This window comes from Hirundo rustica, chromosome 16, assembly GCF_015227805.2.
Source record: "Hirundo rustica isolate bHirRus1 chromosome 16, bHirRus1.pri.v3, whole genome shotgun sequence".
Lineage (NCBI taxonomy): Eukaryota > Metazoa > Chordata > Aves > Passeriformes > Hirundinidae > Hirundo > Hirundo rustica.
The window spans coordinates 12,943,307-12,967,996 of NC_053465.1; the positions used below are offsets into that span (position 1 = coordinate 12,943,307).

The following is a 24,690-nucleotide window of genomic DNA, read 5'->3' on the forward strand; positions in this document are numbered from 1 at the left end:
CTCCTGTGTCCCTGTGCTGGACTGGAATTTCACATCCTGGGGCTTGGAGCACTGGTGAGCCCTAACAAAGTCTGTGTGGGCTTCCTCGGGCAGAGTGGGACTGTGGCAGGAGCAGATCCCAAGGGAGCTCAGAAGGGAAAACATTAACCCCTGAGGAGGCAAAACGGGGCTCTCCTGGCAAAGGGTGAGGTGGCTGTGATGGTGTTCTCCCCTCTAACAGAGGAGAGACAAGCAACCGGAGATTTCGTGTCCTGTGGGGAATCTCTGTGCAGGAGAGCACAAGGAAGAAGCAGGACTGGAGTTTTGGAAAGTCTTGGATGCAACCCCAGAATACTGTGCCCTCCTGCCTGGCTCAGCCTGCTGGGGCAGGAGTGTAGGAAAGGGAAGTCCACGGCTTAGAGCTCAGCAAAGCTGGAACATCCCATAGTACTCTTGTCAGTGCCTCAGGCAGGTTGGGCTGGGGCAGCAGAGCCTACCAGGGCTTGGGGACCAGGGGGACATCGTCCACAGGGGCTGCACCAGTGCAGGCAGGCAGCTGCCACTGTCCCCACCGTGGGCCAGGATGGTCAGACTCGGGCTTGGAGCCCAGAGAGCCAAAACCCCAAAGCCAGGCAGTACCAGGGCAGGTGCTGGGCACCACCAGGCAGGGGACACCAGGCCCTGTGGTAGCAGTGCAACCCCTGTGCCAGGCTTGGGGCCCTCCAGAAGTTGTGCACACCCTGGTGGTGTTTCCCTTGGGAGTGGGAATACCTGTGGGTGCTGCTGGAAGGGGCTGGGGAAGAGCAGCACCTCAGTGTGCATCACAAAACACCTTGCACGGCTCCGGGGTAAATCCCACACCTGTGTGTGCAGCGCAGCGGGGATCCCAAAGCATCCCTCTGGGTCTGCAGGGTGGAAATCAAGCTGATGTCTCTTGACAGCCATGGGTTTTGCTGGAGTTTGAGCAGACGGGCCACACTGTCTGGGATTTCACACGATTTCCAGCCCTGTCCCTCGTGCTCAGAGGGCAAACCTGTTCCCAGCAGCTGCCCACGAGCTACCCGAGGCACGAAGGAGGAGGACGCTGCCTTGCAGCGGCAGGAAGGGGCTTGGAGCGGCTCCCAGCTGATGTGATGGTGATTTCCGAGCTAACAGTGACACCTCCTGTCTGCACAAAATCCAGCCCAAAACGCGGCGTGCAGGCAGTGCAGTGCAGGAGCACATGGGCTGAGCACTGCTTAAATCTCCTCATTTACATCCAGAAATCCCAAGCCCCCTTCCCAGGTGTAAGTGTGACGCCACAGGGACAAACCCATCCCTGTGCATGGTGAGGGCTGGGCTGGGAGGTGTTGGCAGAGGAAAGGCTGGAAAGCAGGCATGAACCAAGGTGCTGGATGCAGACCGCTTCAAAAGTTCATTGATTTGTGATTGAGCATAGAGAGGTGAAAGCTTTGGTATGACAGCATTAAAGCTTTTACTTAGGTGTGAAATGGATTTAAGTCTTGGTTTCTCCCCTAAAAGAAACCTTAGAATCACAGAATATCCTGAGTTGGAAGGGACCGACAAGCATCATTAAAGTTCAACTCTTGGCCCTGCACAGAACCAACCGGGTGTCAGCCTGATCAATTAATTTCTACCAAGAATTTAGGACTGACCATGCCAGTGGTCTCCCAACACCCAGTGGCTCCTGGAGACAGGATCTGCCCCACCGTGACCAGCTGAAATTGCGGAGCTGTTTCCTCCGCCGAGAGATTTGGCCCCTGCCCCGTTTTTCTGCGGATTTCCTTTGCACGCCCTCCTGACCCCCCACCTGTCCTTGCAGGCGTCCAAGATGTCCTTGAAGGTGCAGACCAGCAACATCACCAACAAGAATGACCCCAAGTCCATCAACTCGCGGGTGTTCATCGGCAACCTCAACACGGCGGTGGTGAAGAAGTCGGACGTGGAGACCATCTTCTCCAAGTACGGGCGCGTGGTCGGCTGCTCCGTGCACAAGGGCTACGCCTTCGTGCAGTACTCCAACGAGCGGCACGCGCGCGCCGCCGTGCTGGGCGAGAACGGCCGCGTGCTGGCCGGCCAGACGCTGGGTGAGTGCTGCCCGGGAGCCTGCGCGGGTCTTGGTGCCTTTTCCCCACCCCAGTTTGGAAACGTGTCCGGTTTGAGCGGGACAAGAGAGGCTGCTGCTTGGTGTAAAGCAGTTTATGACGCGGCCAGATCAGTCTCGCGTAGGTCAGAGCGTTACAGTCCGTGCCGTTACGCAAAATGACTTCCAGCATAGAGTGCCCGTGTCCCAAGCAGCAGCAGCAGCACTCCCAGTACAGTGCATTCTATCCAGAAATCATCCAATCAGCTACAAACACAATGCTATTCCTGTTTTTTGCACCTATCCTGGTCTAACACAGTTGTGTGGCAATGGTCATCATTTCTTACACGAGGCCTGTGCTTGTACAGCCTATCTATTCTGTCTAGCAATGGTAGCAATGCTATGTTACATTTATATTATGTCTAAGACTTAGTTAACTTTGTACAAGGTAATGCTACTGCACTTTAAACTGGGCTTTAGGGCTTTTCTATCAACTAATACAATCTCTTATCTGCTTAAGGCACTTCAGGCATATTTTTACTCACCTAAAACTAAAACTTATATCCCCACTTCATGTCTGTGTGACTTTATGTATAATCTCAGTTTCTCTGTGAGTTTCAAACCAATCTCTGCATTCCTTTCTGCCTCCAAACCTGTGTGCACGGCTCCCTGGAAGATTTCTATCTGCTTTCCAACAGAAATGCAACTCAAGATATAAGGGGGTAATATAAAAAGTGGATTTTTATTTTCAGGCTTTTAGGGACAGTTGTGGAAAGATGTCCCCAAAAAGCCCACTCAGCCCACAGGGGTGAATATATTTTTATAGGTTTTAGGAAATTAGCACAATTGATGAGAAGTTCCAGTTAGGAGGAGAAGTTGTGAGGCAATTCCCCCCCCAGGTCAAGCCCCTTCTCTAGAGTCTCCCTCTTGTTACTGGCTGCACTTTGTCCATGAAATGCATCTCCAAGAGTTGTTCTCAACCTTGGTTCCCAGGAAGAACCAAGACAGCACCGGGGCCTTGTAACCCCCCAGAGCCTGGAGCTCTGCAAATTGTTTTGTCTTTCTGCCTAGGGAAAGACCATGGAAAATTACTGGAAAAATTAGTCACTAATACAATAGGCTACAGAGCTACAAACAGATGTGTGAAGAATAAGGAGAGTGTGTAAAAGAATAAAGAAGGCAAAACAGCCTCAGTTCCATAGGGGATGGTGAAGGCATGGCCAGTGCCAGGTCAGACTGGGATGTTGGATCTTCTGAGCGGGTCAGAGATGACCCAGCAGGGCCAGAGTGACAAGGCAGGGTCAGCAGGATCCGTGGCCATGCACAGAGGTGAGGAGCAGCATTCCAACAACACCCCCAGGTAGCAGCCAAAGGCTCCCAGCTCCCGTCTGGGATGGGATCAAAGGCATGTGTGACATTGTGGCCCAAAACCTCAGCTCTGGGCTGTGACTGTAGGAGCCAAGCAGCAAAACCACAGTTCTGGATCGTCCCATGGCCTTGTCCTGGGACTGCTGGGGAAGAACAAGGATGGGGAAAGATATTGTCTGGTATGAAAGACATGGATAGCACAAGGAAATGGCTTTCCACTGCCAGAGGGCAGGGTTAGATGGGATATTGGGAAGGAATTTTTCCCTGGGAGGGTGGGGAGGCCCCGGCACAGGGTGCCCAGAGATGCTGTGGCTGCCCCTGGATCCCTGGCAGTGTCCAAGGCCAGGTTGGACAGGGCTTAAAACAAGCTGGATAGCGGAAGGTGTCCGTGCCATGGCAGGGGTGGGACTGGGTGGGCTTTAAGGTCCCTTCCAAGCCAAACCATCCTGGGATTCAGTGATTCCCCTCGAGGACCAGGGCCTTACCCTCAGCCTGCCAGGAGAGCGGATCTCCAGAGCAGCTCAGCCTAACTTCAGCCAGCAGATGTTAAACAAGAGAACTTCCCCCCAAACCTCCACTGTGGTGGGATGAGAACTAACAGGCAAATCCCCCCAGGTGCATCTTTGCTTTTTCAGATTGCCCTGAGGTTTCATATTCTGAGGTGCTCTTGTCACCAGCTCCAAGCTGAGAATTGGAACTGGGGACAGGATTTTTAATGAAAAATGGTGATTGTCAAGCCTGCTGTGGGCAGTAGGCACCCAGGAGAGCAATTTGCAGCCCATTCCCACCCTGCTGCTGGCACAGCAGCCTGACGTATGAAGTTGTGCTGAGGCCATGCTGCTTCCTCTGAGGTTTATCCAGATACCAGAAACTTCTGCACACTTCTCTGGAGCTCCGGAGAGTGGAGCTGCAGACCTGGCAGAGCTCAGCATGCCAGGAATGCTTCCAGCCCAGATGTTGCCCACATGTGCAGCCTGAGATAGGATGGAGAGAGCCTTGGGGAACCCAGGAGCTCCTTGTGATGCTCCAGACAGACAGAGGAGTTTGGCCAAGAGACAGGGAGCACCTGCACACTTGGCTGAAGAGAGATGAAAGGTTTGCCGTGAGAAGAGCTCTCAGCTGGTGAGATGGACCCTGGCAGCAGGAGGGGTTCATAGCCAGGGAGCTGCAGCTGGGCAGGGCTGTGTCCTGAGCTGCAGCAGGGAAGGATTGATCCCTCTGTTCCCCTGCAGTGCCAGCAGCCTTGGTGGCTCAGCAGGCTCAGAAGGGTGACTGTGTGTGAAATGTTCCTGCTGGCAGCAGCTGGCCCTGCCCTGTGCCCATGTGCTGCCCTCTCACCATTCAGGCTCAACACTGTCCTGCAGCTGGAGATGGCAGGGTGGAGGGAGGAAGGCAGCGAGGAAAACACAGGCTCTGATGGGAATGTGCCTCCAGAGCAGCACTGGGTGCCATGGCTGAGCCAACCACACCAATTTGCTGTTCAAGCTCAGAAAGAGGCCAAGCTCCAGCTTCAGCAGGAATAAGATCCCTTGACAGACCCTTAAATGCAGCCAAGGAATTGCACAGCAAGGCCCTGGGCAGTGGGAGTGTGTCCATGCTCCTCCAGAGTCGTGTCCTGCATCTCCTGCTCAGCTCATCCCAGCAGTGCTGCAGCCTTCCTGTTTCCCTGAGGATGATTTTCCTGGTTGATACCTAAATCAGCAGGATGCTCCTTCAGATCACTTTGTAGGCTTTTTATTTTGATGGTGTGTGGACCCACCTGTCCACATTTCCTCATAAAGTCCCTTCATAAAGCATGGAAAAAACAGAAGTTTTAAATGGCCTGATGTGCTAAAAGTTGGCTGGATGCCCCCTAAGGTGCAGGTAGCAGAAAGCAAGGCATTGTTGAAGAAATTCCTCCCTGTGACAATGCTGAGACCCTGGCACAGAGTGCCCAGAGCAGCTGGGGCTGCCCCTGAATCCCTGGCAGTGTCCAAGGTCAGGCTGGACAGTACTGGGAGCAGCCTGGGATAGTGGAAGGTGTCCCTGCCATGGCAGGGGGTGGAATGGGATGGGCTTTCAGGGAGGATTCCTTCCAACCCAAACCACTCTGGGATCTTTTCCTCCCACCACCTCTCTGGTCCATCCCAATGCTCCCGTGGGCACTGGAGCTGCAGGAGGTACCCAGGGGTGGGACACTCTCAGCCCCTGGTTCTCTGGGGGGAACAGGTCCCTCAGGGCAGGTCAAGACAGGCCCCTGAGGACCAATCCATTCAGTGGGTCACCCACCTGTGATGAAGAGTCTTGAACACACTCAGCCTTCTCCAGAAACACAGGTGTGGCTCCTCCGAGCTCCTGGACATCACTGGCCTCACACCAGCTGATGGAGAGGGTTCTTACCAACCCCATGGACTCAGCAGCTGGTTTTTCACTCCCTCACCTTCCATTACTTGGATTTATGAAACAGGAGGGGTGTTTTTACATAAATACTCCTTTCTCTTTATTCCTGCCGTGTCTGAGGGCCGTGGTTTCATGGTGGGCTTGGCAGTGCTCATCCACATGAAGAAATCCTGTCTTGCCCAGCTCAGGTCTGACATGCCCAGAGGTGTGACTCTTCTTCATACACATAGGACCTGAAGAACCAACAGGGTTTAGGGCTGATTGGAGAAGGCAGCGGGGCATTTGCCACCGCTCACCTCTCTGAGTTCTGGCTCCACACCCGCTGTGGGATTGCCAGGCTCGTGGCAGCTCCGTGAAATTGGCTTGATTCTCACATCAAAAGCATGTTTGGCACCGTGGCCAAGGAGTGACATTTCCTCAGGGGACTGAGGAGCTCATTCTCCCTTCCCCTGGCAGAAGATGCTCCCCCAAGAGCAGCTGCAGGCACGGGAGCCCCGTGCAGAGTCGAGCGCAGCCAGATCCACAGCAGTGCCCGGCTGGCTGGTGCCCAGCATTCCTTGTTATTCCTGAAGGAACAAGGGGTGGATGCTCAGCAGTCAGCACCACGCAGCAGGTTTGGATTTTGCCTTATCACACCAAATTCTCCCAAGAAAGCTGGATTTGTGTGTGTGGAATGGGCCGTGTGCAGGGCGCTGACCGCCCAGGGAATGGTGAGTGGCTCTGGAAGGGCAAAGGAAGGGATTTGCCAAGTGCCAGGGTTTATTCACCTTCCTGTGGAGCTCCAGCAGGCCCCAGACGTGCCAGAAGCGGGTGGGAATGGGTGGGGGATGTGGGGGAGCTCCTTTCTCCCTGCAGGGCTGTGTGCATCCACCCCAGCTCCGTGCCCAGGTGGGGTGAAGGTGGTCAGGGACATGCCATGTCACAGCTGCGTGTCCCTTCCTTGCAGACATCAACATGGCCGGGGAGCCCAAACCCAACAGACCCAAAGGGCTGAAGAGAGCAGCCTCTGCCTTGTACAGGTAGGTGTTAAGCACAGTGGGTGAGGTCTCTGGGCTGGTGTTTGCCCTCCAGCAATCCCAACCACTGCCCTGAGCTCCCTGCTGCCTATCCCCAGCAGTCTGGGCACTGCTGCTCATCCAGAGCTTCTCCCAGGGGCTCCTTCCCTTGGCAGTGGCAGCCCCAAGGTGGGCCCATGGTGGTGTTGTGGGAGATCTCGTGGGCGTGGTCCCACCTGTGCAGGTGTTGGACCTGGAGGGGGTTGGAGAAGGGCAGTAGCTGCTTTAACCACACCACAGGAGGGATGGCAAGAGGAGCAACCCCTGCAGCCAGGGAGCAGGAGTGAGCACAGAGGTGCTGGGAGTGGGGGAAAAACAGGGAACAGGGATGATTTAGGGAAAGAGAAGAATGATGGTAGAAGGGAAGAAAATAGGAAGCCCTTGGGTGACAAATGGAGGTGAACTGAGGGGGTGGCATGGGGAAATTCCCAAGGGAGCCTGTTCTGAGGAGCACAACCAGGGGATCAAGGGAACAGGAGGGACATGGAGAGGTCTGTGGCACGTGGAGCGTGTTACAGATGCCAGTGAACCCTCAGCTCGAGAGAATTTATCATTATTTCCACAAGAGGTGAAGATTTTCATTTAAGCCCTAGACTCTGGAGTGAGGGGAATGCAGGAGAAGCTCATTAAGTTCTTGCTTCTGGTTGCAGAAGGGGAAACTTGAAAAGGTCTATCAGGAGTGTCCTGCAGGTTCAGGAACCCAAAACTAAATAACACGGTCCCCAAATGTGTTTTATTTATAAATTGTCATAATTTTGATGCCAGTCTCATGGTGAGGGGAGTGAGGGGCTCTGAGGGGCCAACTCAGGAGTTGGAAGGTGTGAGATTGGGAGGAAAAGACTAAAATCAGTATTGGGGTTATAGGTGGGTGTAGCAAAAGGGGAAATCATGACAGAACTAAAGATTTTTTCTAGAAAAAGAAAGAATGAGTGTGAGGGGTGAAGAGAACCTTGTGATTCAGACTCAGCCATGTGGTCCTGCACCGGTGTGGTGTGGAATGGCAAATCCTGGTTGGAAAATGCAGCTCTGGCACAGCCAGACCCCCCCAGAGCCCCAGCAGCTTCCCACCACCCCCAGGGCATCCATGGCTTCCTTCCAGGAGCCTCTCAGCCCAGCTCCCCCTGGCAGCTTTCAGGCACATTTCTCCTCCCACCCTGGCACCCTTTGGCCTTTCACAGGACGTGGCTCTGGATTCCCAGGGGCTGCCAGAGGGGAAGGAGATGGGAGCAGAGATGACACAAATCCTGCTGTTCAGCTGCACGTGGACTGCTCACGTGGGGCTGGGGCCATAACACACATCAGCTCCTTCCATACATCTTGCACTAACGAGCTTTTCATTTACTGCTCAGCCGTGCCTGGAGCACTAATCCCTTCCTCTGGAATGACCAGTATTTCAGACTTCCAGACTGCTGAGAGAGATGTTTGCTCCCTCCCACAAATATGGATATGCTAAAATATGGGCCAGGGAACTGCACTGCTCCGAGCTCCAGCAATATTTCATCCCAGACTGGCTGTCAGATTAAAACTTTGCCATCTGGACTGGCAGGACTTACGATATCACCTGGAAAACAGGGATCCCAGGTTTGCAGTGAGCTGTGGTTACAGCTTCCCAAACCACCATCAATTTTACTAAACGTTAGACTTCAAGAATCACAGCACTGTAATTTATAGAAGTGGCGTGTTAAACACAGCAGAGGATTTTTTCCAAATGCCGGGTTTTGCTTTGCCTCACTCCAAGTCGGCATGGGAGGGTCGAGGGGAAGGCAAGGCAGGGGAAATTCCATTTTGAACTTTGTGTAATTTTCACCTATCCACCAGCCTGGGTGGGTGTCCAGGTGTTTAACAGGAATCCTTGGGGATGTAGCCTCCCATCCACCTCCATCCAGGCTCACGCCACCATCAGTTTTCCACACTTCTTACACAGCCTTGCTGCCAGCACTGCTCTCCTCCCCTCTTGGATCTCTGGGCCTCCCTCCCTCCCTCTGGGGCTTCCCAGAGCATCTCTTTGCACAGGGAGGATCCCTGGATGCTCCTGCCTGGCACCCTGGGCACCACTACAGATGTGGCCATGCTGCCCGTGGGGGAGGCTGGGCAGTGACTGTGTCCCCAGGGAGTCACTCACTGCTTCTCCAAATCTGCCTTCTGGCAACACTTTTATTTATTTTTTTCCTTTTTTTCCTGCACAGCAAATGTCTGGACAGGATTTTCTGGGGCATTTGTGGCCAAGTTGAGGTCGGTGCCAGAGATCCCACCCAGATGCTGTCAGGTGGCTGGGAAGGGAAGGTGGCTCTGCCAGTGCCACTCTGGGCTTTTGGAGGAACAAATCTCTGCCCTGCCCTGCAGAGCTGGGGCTAAAGCTGCTCCATGGCCAAAAAGACAGGGAGGACAACCTAAGCAAGAGCTGCTGGGTGTCTGCAGCCCCAGGAGGGGTCTCTGAAGTGGTGACAGGGACAAACCACTGCTGACTGTTACAGACAGTGAACACTGGCATCCATCCCCTTTACACCAAAGCTGGTGTCAGCCCATCCCAAACATCCCTCCCAGGCCCTGGTGCTGGAGCAGTGACATCCCAGTGCCAAATCCACAAGGACAGGGCTGAGAGCAGCCCTGGGGCAGAGGGGAAGACGAGCAATTGTGTCCCAGCCCCAGCACTCCGGGAATGCCAGGCTTCATCCCACATTGCTTTATGTCCCACTGCCTTGGCTGTGTGCAGGAGGAAGGAGTCTCACACAGCTCCACAAGATCACTGTTTGAGCAATGCCACATTTTCCAGGCAGCGTTCCAGCAGGTGTTCCTTTGCCCACTGCAGTAATGCCATGACAGAAGGGTGGGAGCTGAGCTCACCGTGGCACTCGTGATTAGCAGTATCAGGCAGTAATTAAGGCACAGATGCTCAAATACACATTTGCTGTTCAGGTCCAGGCTCAGAAGTGGCCCCACAATTGTGGAGGGGCAGCCCATGCAAGCAATCACCCCTCAGTTATGAACAGTTGCATTTTGAACCTGAGGCAGTTGAAACATTGTTTGATTGCTGAAGGCCAGCAAAGCAGAGGCAGTGCATCAGGAGGTGGAAGCACGGCGTTCTTGAAGCCTTCCTGCTTTCCAGCCTTTCACTCTGGTTGTCCCTGCTTTATTCTGAAAGGGTGCAATGTCACCAGCTGTCTGAAAAACAGCAAAAGCTATTCCTGTACACAAAGACAGAGCTGCCAGGTCGCTGAGGAATGATCCCTCAGTCTCAGGATTGTTTATCTTTTGTGCAGTGGAATTTTCAGGATAAATCACCCATGCTGAAACACTCCCTTTTACCAGCTTTTTTCCTGGATTCATTCTGAAAGACCTGCCCTGTGCTCAAAGCCTGATTCCAGGGATGCTGCAGCCCCTGCCTGCCTTGAGGGCTGCCCCGTGGTCAGCAGGAGTTGAAGCAGCACTGCAGAGGCTGGGTTCATGTTTCAGGAGCTCAGGACCAATGGTGCAATGATGGGATAATGATGCCCCTAATTCCTTTTGGAAAGGGTGGAAGTGTCTCCAGTCCTATAAGGATTCAGGGCCAGGGCAGAAGAACCCCTCACCCTTGGGCTTTGCACCCACAGATGCTCTGGGGCCCCTGCCCTGCAGTCCAGGTATGGTGTGAGACCTTCACTGCCTCTGGGAATGCCCTGCAGAGCTGCCAGGAGTGATTCCCACCAGGAAAACTCAGGGCTGCCCAGCTTTGCTCCCACATTCCCTACAGAAATAGGGAAGAAAACAGTGCAACAGGGTTCATTGGCCACTTCATCCAGCAGATGAACTAGTCTGGGAAGAGGCTTCACCTGAGCTTTTGGGCATCTCTGTCCTTCTCCAGCTCTTTAACCTTCTCCAGGTGGGATCTACAGATGTTTGAGGCTGAGCTTCATCCTATTCGTGCTGGAGCCAAGCCTAGGAGCAGAGCAGAGGTGCCCAAACGCCTCAGGGCAGGGTCAGTGCTGGAGATGGAGGTGCCCACCCCATTCAGGGCTCCATTCCTTGTTCCCAGGTGCCAGGCTTTGCCCAGGACAGTGCTGCAGCAGCAGGCAGTGCTGCGTGCTGAGGCTGCAGCTGCAGCTCCTGTCCATCCCCACAGCCCCATGGAGCTGCCCTTGGGCTGATCCCACAGCTCTGTCCTGGCTGATCCCACAGCTATGCCATGGATGATCCCCCAGCTCTGCCATGGGCTGATCCCACAGCTCTGCCATGGGCTGATCCCACAGCTCTGTCCTGGCTGATCCCACAGCTATGCCATGGATGATCCCACAGCTCTGCCATGGGCTGATCCCACACCTCTGCAGTGTGCTGATCCCACAGCTCTGCCCTGGGCTGATCCCACAGCTCTGCCATGGGCTGAGCCTACAGCTCTGCCATGGATGATCCCACACCTCTGCCATGGGTGATCCCACAGCTCTGCAGTGTGCTGATCCCACAGCTCTGTCCTGGCTGATCCCACAGCTCTGCCATGGGCTGATCCCACAGTTCTGCCATGGGCTGATCCCACAGCTCTGCCATGGGCTGAGCCTACAGCTCTGCCATGGATGATCCCACAGCTCTGCCCTGGGCTGATCCCACAGCTCTGCCATGGATGATCCCACAGCTCTGTCCTGGCTGATCCCGCCGCTCTGCCATGGGCTGATCCCACAGCTCTGCCATGGGCTGATCCCACAGCTCTGCCATGGGCTGATCCCACAGTTCTGCCATGGGCTGATCCCACAGCTCTGCCATGGGCTGAGCCTACAGCTCTGCCATGGATGATCCCACAGCTCTGCCCTGGGCTGATCCCACAGCTCTGCCATGGGCTGAGCCCACAGCTCTGTCCTGGCTGATCCCGCCGCTCTGCCATGGGCTGATCCCACAGCTCTGCCATGGGCTGATCCCACAGCTCTGCAGTGTGCTGATCCCACAGCTATGCCATGGATGATCCCACAGCTCTGTCCTGGTTGATCCCGCTGCTCTGTCCTGGCTGATCCCACAGCTCTGCAGTGTGCTGATCCCACAGCTCTGCCATGGATGATCCCACAGCTCTGTCCTGACTGATCCCACAGCTCTGCAGTGTGCTGATCCCACAGCTCTGCCATGGGCTGATCCCACACCTCTGCAGTGTGCTGATCCCACAGCTCTGCCCTGGATGATCCCACAGCTCTGCCATGGATGATCCCACAGCTCTGCCATGGGCTGATCCCACAGCTCTGCCCTGGGCTGATCCCACAGCTCTGCCCTGGGCTGATCCCAAATCTCTGTCAAGGAGCAAAGGCTTGGAGGAGAAGCTGGCTTAGACCAGGAGTGTGAATTGGCATCAGGAGAAAGAAATTTGGGCAACTCAGGATTTTGCGAGACCCCCAAGCTTTGTATTGTTTATGAACCAATGCTCCAAAGCTGCCTTGTGGTCTCCAAGCCACAGGGAGCCTCCCAGCAGGAGCAGCTCCTCGTGGAGGGAGTCTGTGCTGTGGGTGAAGGTTCTGCCTCATCCCACACCCGGAGCCATGGGGAGATGCCACTGTCTCCTCTTGCCTGGGACTGGGGAGAGCACTGTCTCTGCTGGAGAGAGCCAGAAGCACTTCACCAGAGCCTGTCAGGATTGAAAATATTACAAAATTGCAGCAATTTCATTTGAGTTGCATCTAAGGAGGGGGGAAAAATTGAATAGGGAGAGTCTGACAGTGTAGAAGCATCCTACTTCAATTTTCCTTTCAAATGGCTTCCTATTTTGATGGTATTTTGTATTTATTGGATTCAAAGAGACCTGGAGTCAAACATCCTCAGTGATCAAAGTGAATTGGCAGGCTGAGGGGAGCTATTTTCTTGTAGAGTTTTTGTACCTCCAGGTTTCACCCCAGGTTAGAACAAAAATCCAGTGACCCATCACAGGAAGCTCCATGGAAGTGCCTCATTCCATGCTATCCATCCCCTCAGCCCCACAAACAGCTGGATTCATTCCAGCTGTCCTGGGAGGAATTGCCTTTCCCTTTCAATCCAGAAGAGGGAATAAATAAACACAGCTCATGCAGCGGCTGGGACAGAGGCTGTGGATTATTCCTGTCTCCTCTGAGCCCAGCAGGGATGTTAGCTGCAACTCAGGTCAGAAGGGAAGGAAGGATTCCTGAAATGAATCTGGAATTCATCTGTCAAAAATGGCTCTTTTCCACCATGCAGTGGAATCTGGGAGGGTTGTGGGGATTACACCTCTGCAGTCACATCTCCCCACCAGTCTCCTTGCTCGGCAGTGAAACCCTGCACTGGGAATGCCACAGGCAGCAGCTGCTCAGGGATAAGGCCCAGCTTTATGGAATATCTCCTCACTGAAATCCCCATGGCAAGGCATGACTTGTCCTTAACCCTGGCACCAACTCCTTGGCTCCAAAGCAGCTCTGGTGTCTCCAGCCATCCAGAGGTGCTCAGGTACCCCCTAGGCACAGGCTGGGGCTCCAGTTGCTGCCACAGGCATCTGGGGAACACAGGGAGCATGGGAAAATCGTATTTCAGAAGCCAGCCAGTTACGGAAACTAAACACTGGCTGGGAAGCTCAGTGCCAGAGTAGGCAGGACAGACCTCCTGGGTCCAGCCTGGAATTCCTGGTCCAAACCACACTTCCCACCAGCCGTCCCAGTCAGCCACACATTGTTCTTGCCACTTCTGTCAAAGATGCAGGACACCAAATTAACTCTCAGCTACACTCTTGGGTGGTCACCCTTCCCTGTCCCCAGTTCCTCGGGGCTCAGCCCTTCCCTCTCCCCCATCAGTCTCTCATTCTTTTTGGCCACTTCCAGGAGGCAGGACAGGCTTTGCTTTCTGGGGCTGCACTAATTCTGTGTGTTCAGAGCAGAGAGGAGACCACCAGCATCACGTCTGACTTGGGCAGCGTTAACTGAGCCTCAGCACACCAGGGAAGGGTGCTGTGTTCAGCTGGGGCAACATCCAGCGGTGCGTGGGGTCACACCTGACCTGCTCTGTGCTGCCTTGTGAAAAACCAGCTGCAGCAAGAGGGAGAGTGCTCCTGGGTCTCCCGGGAGTGGGGAAAGCTCCTGCTCTGGGTTAAAATGCAGCTCAAGCTTTAGAAAATAGGACGTGGTCACTGGGTGTGCGGGAAGAGATTTACATCAATAAACATCCCCTTTGTCCCGGCTTTTCTCCACATCTCGCTCCTCCCGGAGGTAAGCGGAGTAACCTCCCTCTGCCAACACCGCCCTCCCCGGTGCCTTCAGCGCCGCCAGCCTCCCCCTGGGCCCCGCCAGGAGAGCCCCTCATGAGCGGGGATCGATTTAGTTATCCTTGATGGCCCGGGGGCGCTCAGCAGGCAATGAGGGAGCAGTAATAACGAATTAGCAGCACTAATTAACCTCCGATGCTCTGACTGTCTCTGCAGTGGCTACGACTTCGATTATGACTATTACAGAGACGACTTCTACGACAGGTGAGAGGCCAGCCCGAGGGGCTCTGTGAGGGAGGGCGGGGTTGGAGTGCGGGAGGCCCGGCCCAGCCTGTGGGGTAACATCCGCTGGCCCAAATCACCGGGATCGCTGCGGGGCAGGGCTGCCCCAGGCCCACCTGCCTGCCCTCCTTCCCCTCAGGATCTTCGAGTACCGGGGCCGGGTGTCGCCGGTGCCGCGGGTGGTGCCGGTGAAGCGGCCGCGCGTCACCATCCCGCTGGTGCGGCGCGTCAAGGCCGCGCTGCCCGTCAAGCTCTTCGCCAGGTCGGCCGCCATCGCCAACAGCTCGGCCAAGCTCAAGTGTGAGTACGTGCCGCTGTGGAGGCCCTGGAGTCCCGAGGGGCAATTCTCAGGGTCCTCCCTTGGAAGGATGGACCACAGAGTGGTCCCTGCCTAGGCTGAGAGAAAGTTCTTCCCCGTGGTGCCGTGCACAGTGTGCTCTGCCCCGGTCTCTGCTCTCCCCGTGGGTGTCGTGGTTTCGCCTTTCCCTGTTTCCATGTCGGTGGTGGCATCCCGGGTGGCCGTCCCGTCCCCTCGAGAGGTCACTGACCCTTGTCCTGCTCTTTGTACTGCCCCTTGCCCTCAGACCGTAGGTCCCTGACCCCTGTTTAGGTCTGTGCAGACCACATGGCCAGGTCTTTTGTTGTGATTCCCTTCGGCATGCTGAAATAAGCCTACTGGATCTGATTCATACGAAAGCCCTTCATGCCTCTCCTTGCTGAGCTTAGCCATGGCGTGTGTGAAGTGTGAGCTTGGCTGCTTTGCCTGAATCCTCCCCCAAGCGGCTTTTCCACAGGAGATGCTTATTGGGATAGAGGTAGCAGCTCCAACATCTAAAAAGCACACTGCTGCATGCCAGGGCTGGAGACACCTGTAGGGCAGCACAGGAACCTCCCAAAAAAACCTCAGCCCAAAACATTTGGAAGCAGCAGCCCAGCTGCAGAGGATGCACCTGGGGAAGGTGCAGGTACAGCCTGAGCCTGGGGTCGGCCTCTGCAGCCTGCCTGGACACAGCACCCACAGGGCTCTTCTGGGAGCAGCCCCCCAGCTTCCCTGCCAGTTTCCCAGCAGGTTTCCATCGGGGTTCCTCTGGGTTTTCCTGCCTGCTCAGGGAGGTGCCCTGGGCCAGGCATGGGGTGGGGCTGTTCTGCAGGACACTGAGTATCTTCCTTTCCTTCCTTCCTTCCCCCAAGTGAAGAGCAGCGAGCTGCAGACAATCAAAACTGAGCTGACACAGATCAAATCCAACATTGATGCTCTCCTGGGCCGGCTGGAGCAGATTGCTGAGGAACAGAAGCTGTCTGCAGGTCAGTGGGGTGCGAGGATGCCTCGGGGCTGGCCTTGGGCATCACAACTTCCTCCAAGCTCTGGTAGGGAAGTGTCAACCGCCAGGTTCCTGGGTAGAATCACAGGCCAAAGCTGCACACCAAAATTGCCGAAATTACTGGGGTTTAAAACGAGGAGGTGTTTTTTTCTTTTGTCATATAGTTTGTATATTTTAGTTTGCTTTTTTTTGTTCTACTATTCTATTTTACTCTGTCATATCCTATCTTACTGTATCCTATCCTGTCTTATCCTCTATTCTAGTCTATCCTATTCTAGTCTAGTCTATTCTGTTCTTTTCTATTCCTTTCCCGTTGCTTTCCTTTTAATACCTTATCCTATCCCTACTCCCATCCCATCCTGCCTGGCTCCCACCACCCTGCTGGGGGATGCAGAACCTTCCCTGCCCTCTCCCAGCTGCCTCCTCACCATGGGCAGGCCTCCCCAGTGAGTGCAGGAGGCGTTTCCATCCCAGTGGACGGGGGCTCTGTCCCCGTTCCCAGCCCTGACGCGCTGTTCCCCGCAGAGGCGCGCAAGAAGGCGGAGAGCAGCAAGAGCGAGGTGTCCCAGGAGGACACGGCCTCCGAGGCCGAGGCCACCGCCGAGGAGCCGCTCAACGGGGACGAGGGCGAGGAGGAGGGGCTGGCACGGGAGGAGTGCGAGGATGAACTGGTGAGAGAGCTTGGGTAACGCATCCCTGCAGCAAAGGAGTCCAGGAGTGGGCCACAGGTTCACTGGAACTTGCCAAGTCCCCAAGAAAAGTAGTTTTCCCTTCCTCCAAAGAAATTGCTGTGTTTAAATCTGATTGTTGCCCACAGCTTGTTCTTCCAAGCCACTCTGCTGCCTGCAGAAGCACTGCCCATGCAAACACCTGTGGAGGTGCTGAAGAAACGTGGCTGGCTCTAGAAATTCAAACATTTATCCTTGATTTCACAGCTAGGAGCGGTTTAAACGAAGCCACTCTGCTCCCAAGTGATTCTTAGATGGATTTAAACACACAGCAAACACAGGCTGTGTTAAATGAGCTGCATTTGCAGTGCCCTTGCAGCTGACCAGACATCCACAGAGTCACAGGAGAGTTTGGATTTGAAGGAACCTTAGACAGCTTCTCATCCCACCCCCTGCCATGGGCAGAGACGCCTTCCACTGTCCCAGGCTGCTCCAAATTCCATCCAGCCTGGCCTTGAACACTGCCAGGGATCCAGGGGCAGCCACAGCTTCTCTGGGCACCCTGTGCCAGGGCCTCACCACCCTCACAGGGAAAAATTTCTTCCCAATATCCCATCTAACCCTGCCCTCTGGCAATGTGAAGCCGCTCCCCTTGTCCTGTCACTCCAGGCCCTTATCCAAAGTCCCTCTCCAGAGGCACTTCTCCCATGGTACAAGCCAAGGTCTGACCCCAGTGATGTGTGGGGCACACATCAGCCCCACTGCTCCTAATCCTGCCCCAAACAAGGGTGTTCCTGTGTCCCCAGTGACAAATCTGTGCATTTGGATGGGAGCCCAGTGTTTGGGCACAGAACAGGTCATTCCAGGCACTCTGGTAACACTGTCATTTATCCCAACCCAAAACTTGACTGAGAACAAGATCAGCTCCAGGTCCCGGCTGAGGGCTGCAGGGTAGGAGGGCATGGTCTGCCCTGAGTGGCCCCTGGGACAGCTCCAGTCCCTCCCCACCCCAGCACTGGTGGCAGCAGAAGCGAGGATGAAGCTCAGCATCCCTCTCCTCTTCCTCACCCCGCATTCCTGGGGTGACCACGGCACACATCCGCGGCACTTCCCAAGGCTTGAAACTCCTCCAGCTCCAAACAATCCCAGCTGGTTTGTGCTCTCCTGCTCTGTCCTGCTTGAGCCATGATGGGTGAGGGCTCTGAACTGGGTCCTTCAGCTGTTTTGGGTCTGGGGCCTTGTGGCTGGAGTCCATCAGTCCTCCTGAAGGGGATGTATCATACCAGGCATTGGGAAGAAGAAAGGCACAAGCTCTGTGTCATGAAAAGGAAGGGCAGTTTGAATTACATCAGGGCAAACAGATGGTAGAAATTACAGGGAATCTTGCTGATGTTAATGATGATAAAACAGCACACAGCCTGTCAACAAAAAATGTGCACTTCTCTGCCTTTGCTGGGGTAAGGAGACAGTGGAGAGACATCTGCTGGCAGTGGTTTGGGAAGAGCTGGTCCTTATTAAGAAGAAAAAGATGACTGTTTCAGCTCACATCCCTATTTTCTGTAACTACCTAGTCCTGATGTGGCATCAAGGCCAGAAATATTCCGCTGCCAGCCTCAGGCAGGCTCCCAAGTGCTCTGGATGGTCAGGGCAGTGTGTGCTGGTCATGTGTAGGGAGCTTCTCGAGCCCTGCAAAGCAGCTCACCAGAGCTCACAGCACTGAGCAGTTCTGAAGTCCCCCAGTTCCTGGGAGTGATTCCTGTGGCTGTCACCACCTGCTGTCCATGGACATGGCACCCACGTGGGGTCCTAAAATCCCTTTGGCTCTGAGGGACAGGGCAGGGGCAGGAGAGGAGCCAGAGGTCACTCTGACAGAGCTGAGGGAGTTTATTGAGTTCTGAGCCATAAATGTGGATATGGAAAATATCGATCAGGTGCAGCTGGGTTGGTGGTCAGTACTATTTACTACACTTAGTAGGGAATACAAAGATTATTGTGTATGTGCCTTAAATGTCACTTGTGTGCAAAAAATGTCACCTGCCGGCCCATCCGTGCCTGGTGTCAGCTGAGGGGTGCCTTGAAGGATGGCCCTCCTCCAGGGGAGATCTGTGCATGCACACAGCTGGAGGGAAAGCTAAAGGGATCCTGATGTGTTCAGGTATTTACAGCACACAGTGGTTGATTTGCAGTCAGATTTTCTTCTGTTTTTATGCAGTTTTGGTCATTATCTGCCCAGTCTGCATCTAAACAGTTTTTGGGGTTGGTGCTGGGTGTCCCCAGGAAGTCAAGCCATAGGAGTCCAGATGTCCCGGCCTCCTTGGCCTCCAGAGCAGTCTCACATGGGATTTTACCACACAGATCCCTGAACAACCCATGATCTGCTCTTAACTTCAGGGGTTTGATCCTGCTCTTGGTGGTCACTTCTCTGGAGTACTCAGGTCCACAGTCCCATGGGCTCTGCAGCCAAGGCTTCTCTCCATCTTCACATCCCTGAGCAGGTGTTCCTTGGCCATCAGGAACCAGAACGGTCTCCCCTGCCCAGCTGGCTCAGAACTTACTCTTGATGCTCTCCAAAAGTCTCTCTGTTCCTTGTTCCAGCCCTGCTCCTTCCCCCAGATGCCAGGGGGTGGAGGTGCCACAGGGGCACCACTGGTGTGCAGGAGATGCCTGCCACGGTGCCACCTGTGCTGGGCTGCCCCTGATCCTCCCCCACAGGCTCCCAGCCTGTTCAAAGGCACATCCCACTGCAGCTGAGCTCTGCCCTGCCCAGAGCAAGGCCACCTCCCCTGGCTTTCAGGCAGAGCCTGTTGCCTTGCCTTTCCTTTTGGAGCCCCTCGTGTCCCCTGCAGACAACTCCTGGATCCATTTCCATCCCTGAAAAGCTCAGCCTGTGCAGGGGGTTAAACACCACTGCTGAGCAGCCCATTCCCCCAGTGCTGCTGCTCTGCACACCAGCTCCAGGAGGAAATTCCATGGAGAACCATAAAGGGTGGAAAAGACTTCCAGGACCATCAAGCCAGTCCGAACACATGCCATGCTTTCCAAACGCCCGCATGGGGAGCAGTTCACCGTTATTGTGGCCTCTGGAGTGATGGATGAGTGTTACCATGCTGGATAATGAGTTCTGCTGCAGACTGGGACCAGTTCCTGTGCTCAGCAGCAGAATCAGGACACTGATTTGCCTTTGTGGGGTTTGGCAGCACTGGACAGTTCCAGGGAGCAAAAAACAGGATGAGAGGAAATGGTCTCACACTGCCAGGGGAGGTTTGGGTTGGAGATCAGGGAAATGTCTTCACTGAAAGGGTGGTCAGGACTGGAACAGCTGCCCAGGGAAGTGAACATGGAGATGCTGGGTTAATGGTTGGACTTGATGATCTTGGAAGTCATTTCCAATCTAAATGATTCTGTGATTCCGTTCCTTCCAAGCCCTGGAGGGAATTACACACCCCAGGTCTGTTTGGCAGAGCCATTTCAGAATGAGGAGGCAGAGGAAATTTGTGGTTTTGCCTGGGCCTCTGTTGTTCCAGAAAGCACAGCCCTGGCCCCTGGTGCCCATCCCAGGTGTGTTTTTTAGCTGCTCCATCACACTGAGCACCCTGGCATTGCTCTCCCGCAGCAGGGGACCAGCTGGTGACCACAAGCAAGGTGTCCCAGTGTCCCAGGCAGGGCAGGAGGGACACAGGGTGATTTACTGTTTGTGGTTCCCTTTTCCCTGCAGGAGAACAGCCATTACACAGACGTGGAGGATGCCAGGCTACAGTAACCAGGTACAGCTCCCGTGCTGCCATGGAGCCAGCGCTCTCCTTCCGTGCCTGTTGGGCCTGGGGGGTTGCTGCTTCAGGAGAGGCTCTTTTCCACTGATCCTCTGTGTTTTCCTAGCATGGAGCTTGGCTGCTCAGCTGGGACACTGGCCAGCCCTTCGCCCCCTTTCCTGAGTGACAAATCTCTGGGGTTCAAGGACAGTGCTGTAGCTCCCCCTTCTCTCCTTGCAGCTGTGAGCAACAGTGTGAGGAAAGCACGAGGCTAAACCCTGTCCTGGCACGTTGAGCGAGACAAGCTGAGTGGAAGTGCTGCTGTCATCTCTACCTGGCATTCAAAGGAGAAGCACGGCCCGACATCTTCCATCCATCTGTACAGCAAAGGCAAAGAAAACTCATCCTCCCAGCAGATCCCCACCACCCCTGCAATGGATTCGGAGCTCTGCAGCCAGCAGAGGAGGAGGAGCCAGACCTGCACAGCCCAGAGCCACCACAGAGAGCAGGAGAGCAGCTGTGTCCCCAGGGGAGCCAGAGGTGTTCCAGAGCTGCTTGCAGGAGAGCAGAGAGAACTCAGCCCAGCCCCATAAAGACATTTTTCCTGTGCGAGGCGAGAGCCAGAGCATTTCCTAACTGAGGGAAAAGCATTGTCTCCGTTTGGACAGTTTGTGTTCTTGTGCTGAAGATCCTGTCAGGTCAGAGGCTGTGGAGTGAGCTGTCCTCCAGCACGGCCACCTCCTGTCACCTCTCTTGTGCCCCATGAGCTGCTCTGTGTCCACGGTCACTTGCAGGTGGAAAGGAGTTAGTGCTGGAGCAGTTGCTGTGCTCTGGGAAGCTGCTTGGAGAGGGAAGGGGAGAGGAAGCTGCAGGAAAGCAAGTGATCCCAAGCAAGCAAACGTCACCCTCTGCTTTGGTGTCCTCATTATCCACTGTGCCAGGGCTGAGCAAGCGCCTGCAGAGTGAGGGGTGCCAGCAGGCGTGGATGAGACCCTTTCCTTGGACCAGCTGCTCCCCGGGAGGCATATGGAGCACCCAGCTCCTGCAGCCTGGAGCCAGAGACATCAGCTCCTTCCCTGGCTGCCCACATCTCCTCCTGCCCCGGCCGGGACACGTGAGGAGAGCGCTGCGACCGCTCCTGCTCCTGCCTGAGCTCCATGGCCCGGGTGGCAGCGTGCCCGAGGCTGGGGACAGCGAATACCCGAGCACAATGCATGTGGGTGTGCCAGCACTCCCCTGCTCTCCAGATCCCAACTGCTCCACCCCGTGCTGTGAGCAGAGGGCTCCTCCTCACACCCGAGAGGCCTCAGCCGTTCTCCTCCTCGCTTCTCCCTGGGCTCCTCCCGTTCTCCCGGGGTGGACGGGACTGAAACTCACACAGCACTTTATTCAGACCTGGTGTGTCCTGCCCGCCCCTTCCCCTCCAGAGCACACACACCTCAGTGCTTGGAACCCAGAGCAGTGTCCACACCTTCCCCCTGGCCAGTCCCTCCCACACAACCCCTGCGAGGTCCTGAGTGCTCCAACCTCATCCACGGCATCTCCTGGAAGGGTGAAGGGAAAACAGCTCCAGGGGTGACGCTTCCTTGCCCCTGGCACCATCCTGGAGCACGCATGGCTCTTGAAGCGCAAAGTTTTCTTTGCATTTCTTAGTTTGGGCTGCTTGAGGAGGGGTTGGAGGGAGACCCGTGCTTGCCCCGCCCTTGCCCGGTTCCTGTGCAAGGTCTGCACCGAGTTGTCCCGAGCTGTTCTCCAGGCCTGGAGAGATGAGCTGCAGGTTTGGCTCTGAACTGACTGTGCTGCTGCTGTTTGGGAGAGAGGTGACCTTGTACATACAATCCTGTATAATAAAAGAAAGAAATCTGTTTTGCTTCCCCTCTCTTCTCTCTGCTGTACATGCACACTTGTTTCTTCTGTTCCAGACAAGTCTTTTTTCCCTTTCCAAGCCTCAGCTCTGCCCACAGGATTTACTTCCGTGCCCAAGGTATATCCCACTGGGCTGAGCAAAACATCTGTGTTCACTGGGGTTCTGGGATTTTCCCCTGGAAACTTCTTGGATGCAGGAGAGCAAATCCAGGCCTTTAATCTCTGGACTTTGCACTGGTCCAGCTCATGATAGACTGGAAAAATCTGGCTGCTTTGCCACTTTGCACAAGCCAGCAGTGCTAAAAACTGCTCAAGCACAGTGTTGCTCTGGTTGGCACCAGAGTGGTGTCAGGAGGGACCAGTGACCACATGGGGAGAATCCCAGAATGGCTGGGGTTGGAAAGGACCTTAAAGATGGGGACACGTTCTACTGGACCAGGTTTCTCCAGGGCCCATCCAACCTGGATGGGTTCTTTGTGGCTGAGCCACCATCCAGCCTGGAGGGTAAAACTGCCTGAGTTTATGGTGAGTCTGAGATGTGTGAACATCCAGCTGTCCATCCATCCTGCCATCCATCACGTGAGAAAGCAGCAGCACCAGACTGATGCTTGGGTGTCTTTGTGGCTGGCAGGGGGAACAACAGGAGGGGGAAAGAAAAACCAAACCAAACCAGGTCAAACTGGCTGTCAAGAAGATGGAAATCAGCCCAACCTTCAGGCTGCTGAGCCACAGACCCAGCTCTGAGAGCTGCAGTGCCTCAGGGGCTGAGGCTGGGTCACCACAGCTCAGCTTTAGAGCACAGGTGAGGCCTCCCACCAAACAACTGCTTTGATTTTGTTCTTTTTTTTGGGAGGACAGCAAGGGACTTTCAGGCAGGCCTCTGCAGGGCAGCTCACCCTGCTCTTGGCTGTAGGTGGGGCCCCAAGGAAATGAGTTCTGGGGTTTTGGTGCTCAGTGAGGACTGTGACCGTGCAGAGAACCCGGGTGAGGGGGTGGGAAAGGGACACCCCCAACCCCTTCATTGCCCCTTTGGGCCATGAAGCACCTGCAAAGCTCCCTGCTGGCTCCACTGGTCTGTCAGGAGAGGAATGGGGGCTCAGGAGGGGTCACCCCTGCTCTGAGCATGCTTTTCCCACAGACCCATTCAGGTTGGAAAAGCCTCTAAGGCCCCCCAGTCCAAATTCCCCCAGCTCTGTCAAGGCCATCACTGACCCATGTCCCCAAGCCCACATCAACTCTTTCAAACCCCTCCAGGGATGGGGAATGACCACTGCCCTGGGCAGCTGTTCCAATGTCTGCCCACCATTTCAATGACAAAATTTTCCATAATATCCAACCTAAACCTCCCCTGGCACAACCTGATGCCATTTCTTCTTGTCCTATCCCTTGACATCTGGGAAAAGAGACCGGCCCCCAGCCACATCCCATAAAGGAGAGGATTCTCCTTAGCCCTACTGTTTATTGTCTTCTATGGCAGTAGACAGATGAAGTTCAAGTTGAGCTTTGACCCTTCTTATTTCCTCCCTGCATAACCCCATGACACCCTTGTAGTTATCCTAAATTGCCTCCCTGGTCTTCCAAAAGGCAAAAAAATCTTTTCTCCTCAATTTCCAGAAGAAATTCAGCCAAGCCAGTTTTCTTCCCCATCTCATCTTCTGGCACACAGGCACAGCCAGCTCCTGGCCCTTTAGGGTTGTCCTGCCTAACAGAGATGTGGTCTTCCCCAAGGCCCCTTAAACATCCATGACATAAAAAGATGTCAGATCCTATTAGCCCTTGAATGAATGTAAAGGGTCCCACCCTATTTGCACCCAACCTTCTTTTCCATGGTCCAATGTTCCCACAGAGTCGCTCCCTGTAAATTGTCCCTGCCCTGCTGGGATGTGGAAAGACAAGGGTTGGGCCAGTCCATTCTCTCCAGAACAACCCCACAGGCAACAATTAATTCAACATCAACATATTCTCAAGAAAAGTGATCAACACAAACTGAGCAGCTCAACTGAACATACACAGTTGCTATGGTGTGAGCTTGAAAAGAAAAAAAGAAAGCTTTTGTGACAGACTTTCCCCACCACCCACCGAGGGAAGGTCCCGTTCCCAAGGGTCCTGGACCTCCCCTGGCTTCTTTCTTGTGCTGCTGTTTGCTGCCATCCCATCAGTGCCAAAAGCAGCGTGATCTTGGTTAGAAATACCCTCGAAGTCTCAGTCCCTGCTGCTTTGTCTGGACCTCTGCAAAGGAAATGGGAATGTCTGAGGCTGCTAACAGACTTTGGGTTAAATGGCATGGCAGGCACAGGATCAGCAGATGTGCAGGAAGCTTTGGTGCTCTGGTTTCCCTACGCTGGGCTGGACATTAGAGCAGCAGAGCAGGTTTCCTCCAGTCCCAAGTGCTCCTTCCATTGCTTCTGGACGTGGACAAACAATCACTGGGGCCAATGCCTGCAATCATTCATTCAGTCTGAGTCAGGAAATGCAACAAAAATTCCCACTTGTAGAAATGCCTCCTCCTGCTTGCTGCTGAGGATTCCAGGACGGTGTGGATGAATGTAGACGAGAGATCTCTGAAGTTAGGTTTTAGAAGAAGAGGTTTATTGTATAGGACGTGAGGCCTTGCTCGGAGCCGCCAGGCGCAGCTGTAGCATGGCCTTGGAAGGTGGGGGCAGTGAGAGATAAGGAAATTCCAAGAGCAAGATGCAGAGAGCAGAGCAAAGGAGAAGAGAACAAAGAGACAAGAGAAGAAACAGAAAAGAGGCCCACTCTCGCAGCCCCCTGATAAGGGGTCTCGA

At 54.7% G+C, this 24,690-nt stretch overlaps 1 protein-coding gene across 4 annotated transcripts in view; it reads left to right on the forward strand.

Moving 5' to 3' along the window:
- RALY (RALY heterogeneous nuclear ribonucleoprotein) overlaps window positions 1-21,890 on the forward strand; it is a 118,251-nt gene extending 96,361 nt beyond the window's left edge. For 2 of the 4 annotated variants that reach the window (XM_058422694.1, XM_058422695.1), the window contains 8 exons: window positions 1,802-2,066; window positions 6,756-6,828; window positions 14,234-14,281; window positions 14,439-14,599; window positions 15,491-15,604; window positions 16,147-16,292; window positions 20,005-20,053; window positions 20,279-21,890. In XM_058422694.1, the coding sequence (XP_058278677.1) occupies window positions 1,811-2,066; window positions 6,756-6,828; window positions 14,234-14,281; window positions 14,439-14,599; window positions 15,491-15,604; window positions 16,147-16,292; window positions 20,005-20,049 (843 nt within the window). In that variant the 5' untranslated portion in view covers window positions 1,802-1,810 and the 3' untranslated portion in view covers window positions 20,050-20,053; window positions 20,279-21,890. The remainder of the gene's footprint in view (window positions 1-1,801; window positions 2,067-6,755; window positions 6,829-14,233; window positions 14,282-14,438; window positions 14,600-15,490; window positions 15,605-16,146; window positions 16,293-20,004; window positions 20,054-20,278) is intronic. The other 2 variants (XM_058422696.1, XM_058422697.1) reach the window with 2 other exon arrangements.
- The last annotated feature ends 2,800 nt before the right edge of the window (window positions 21,891-24,690 follow it).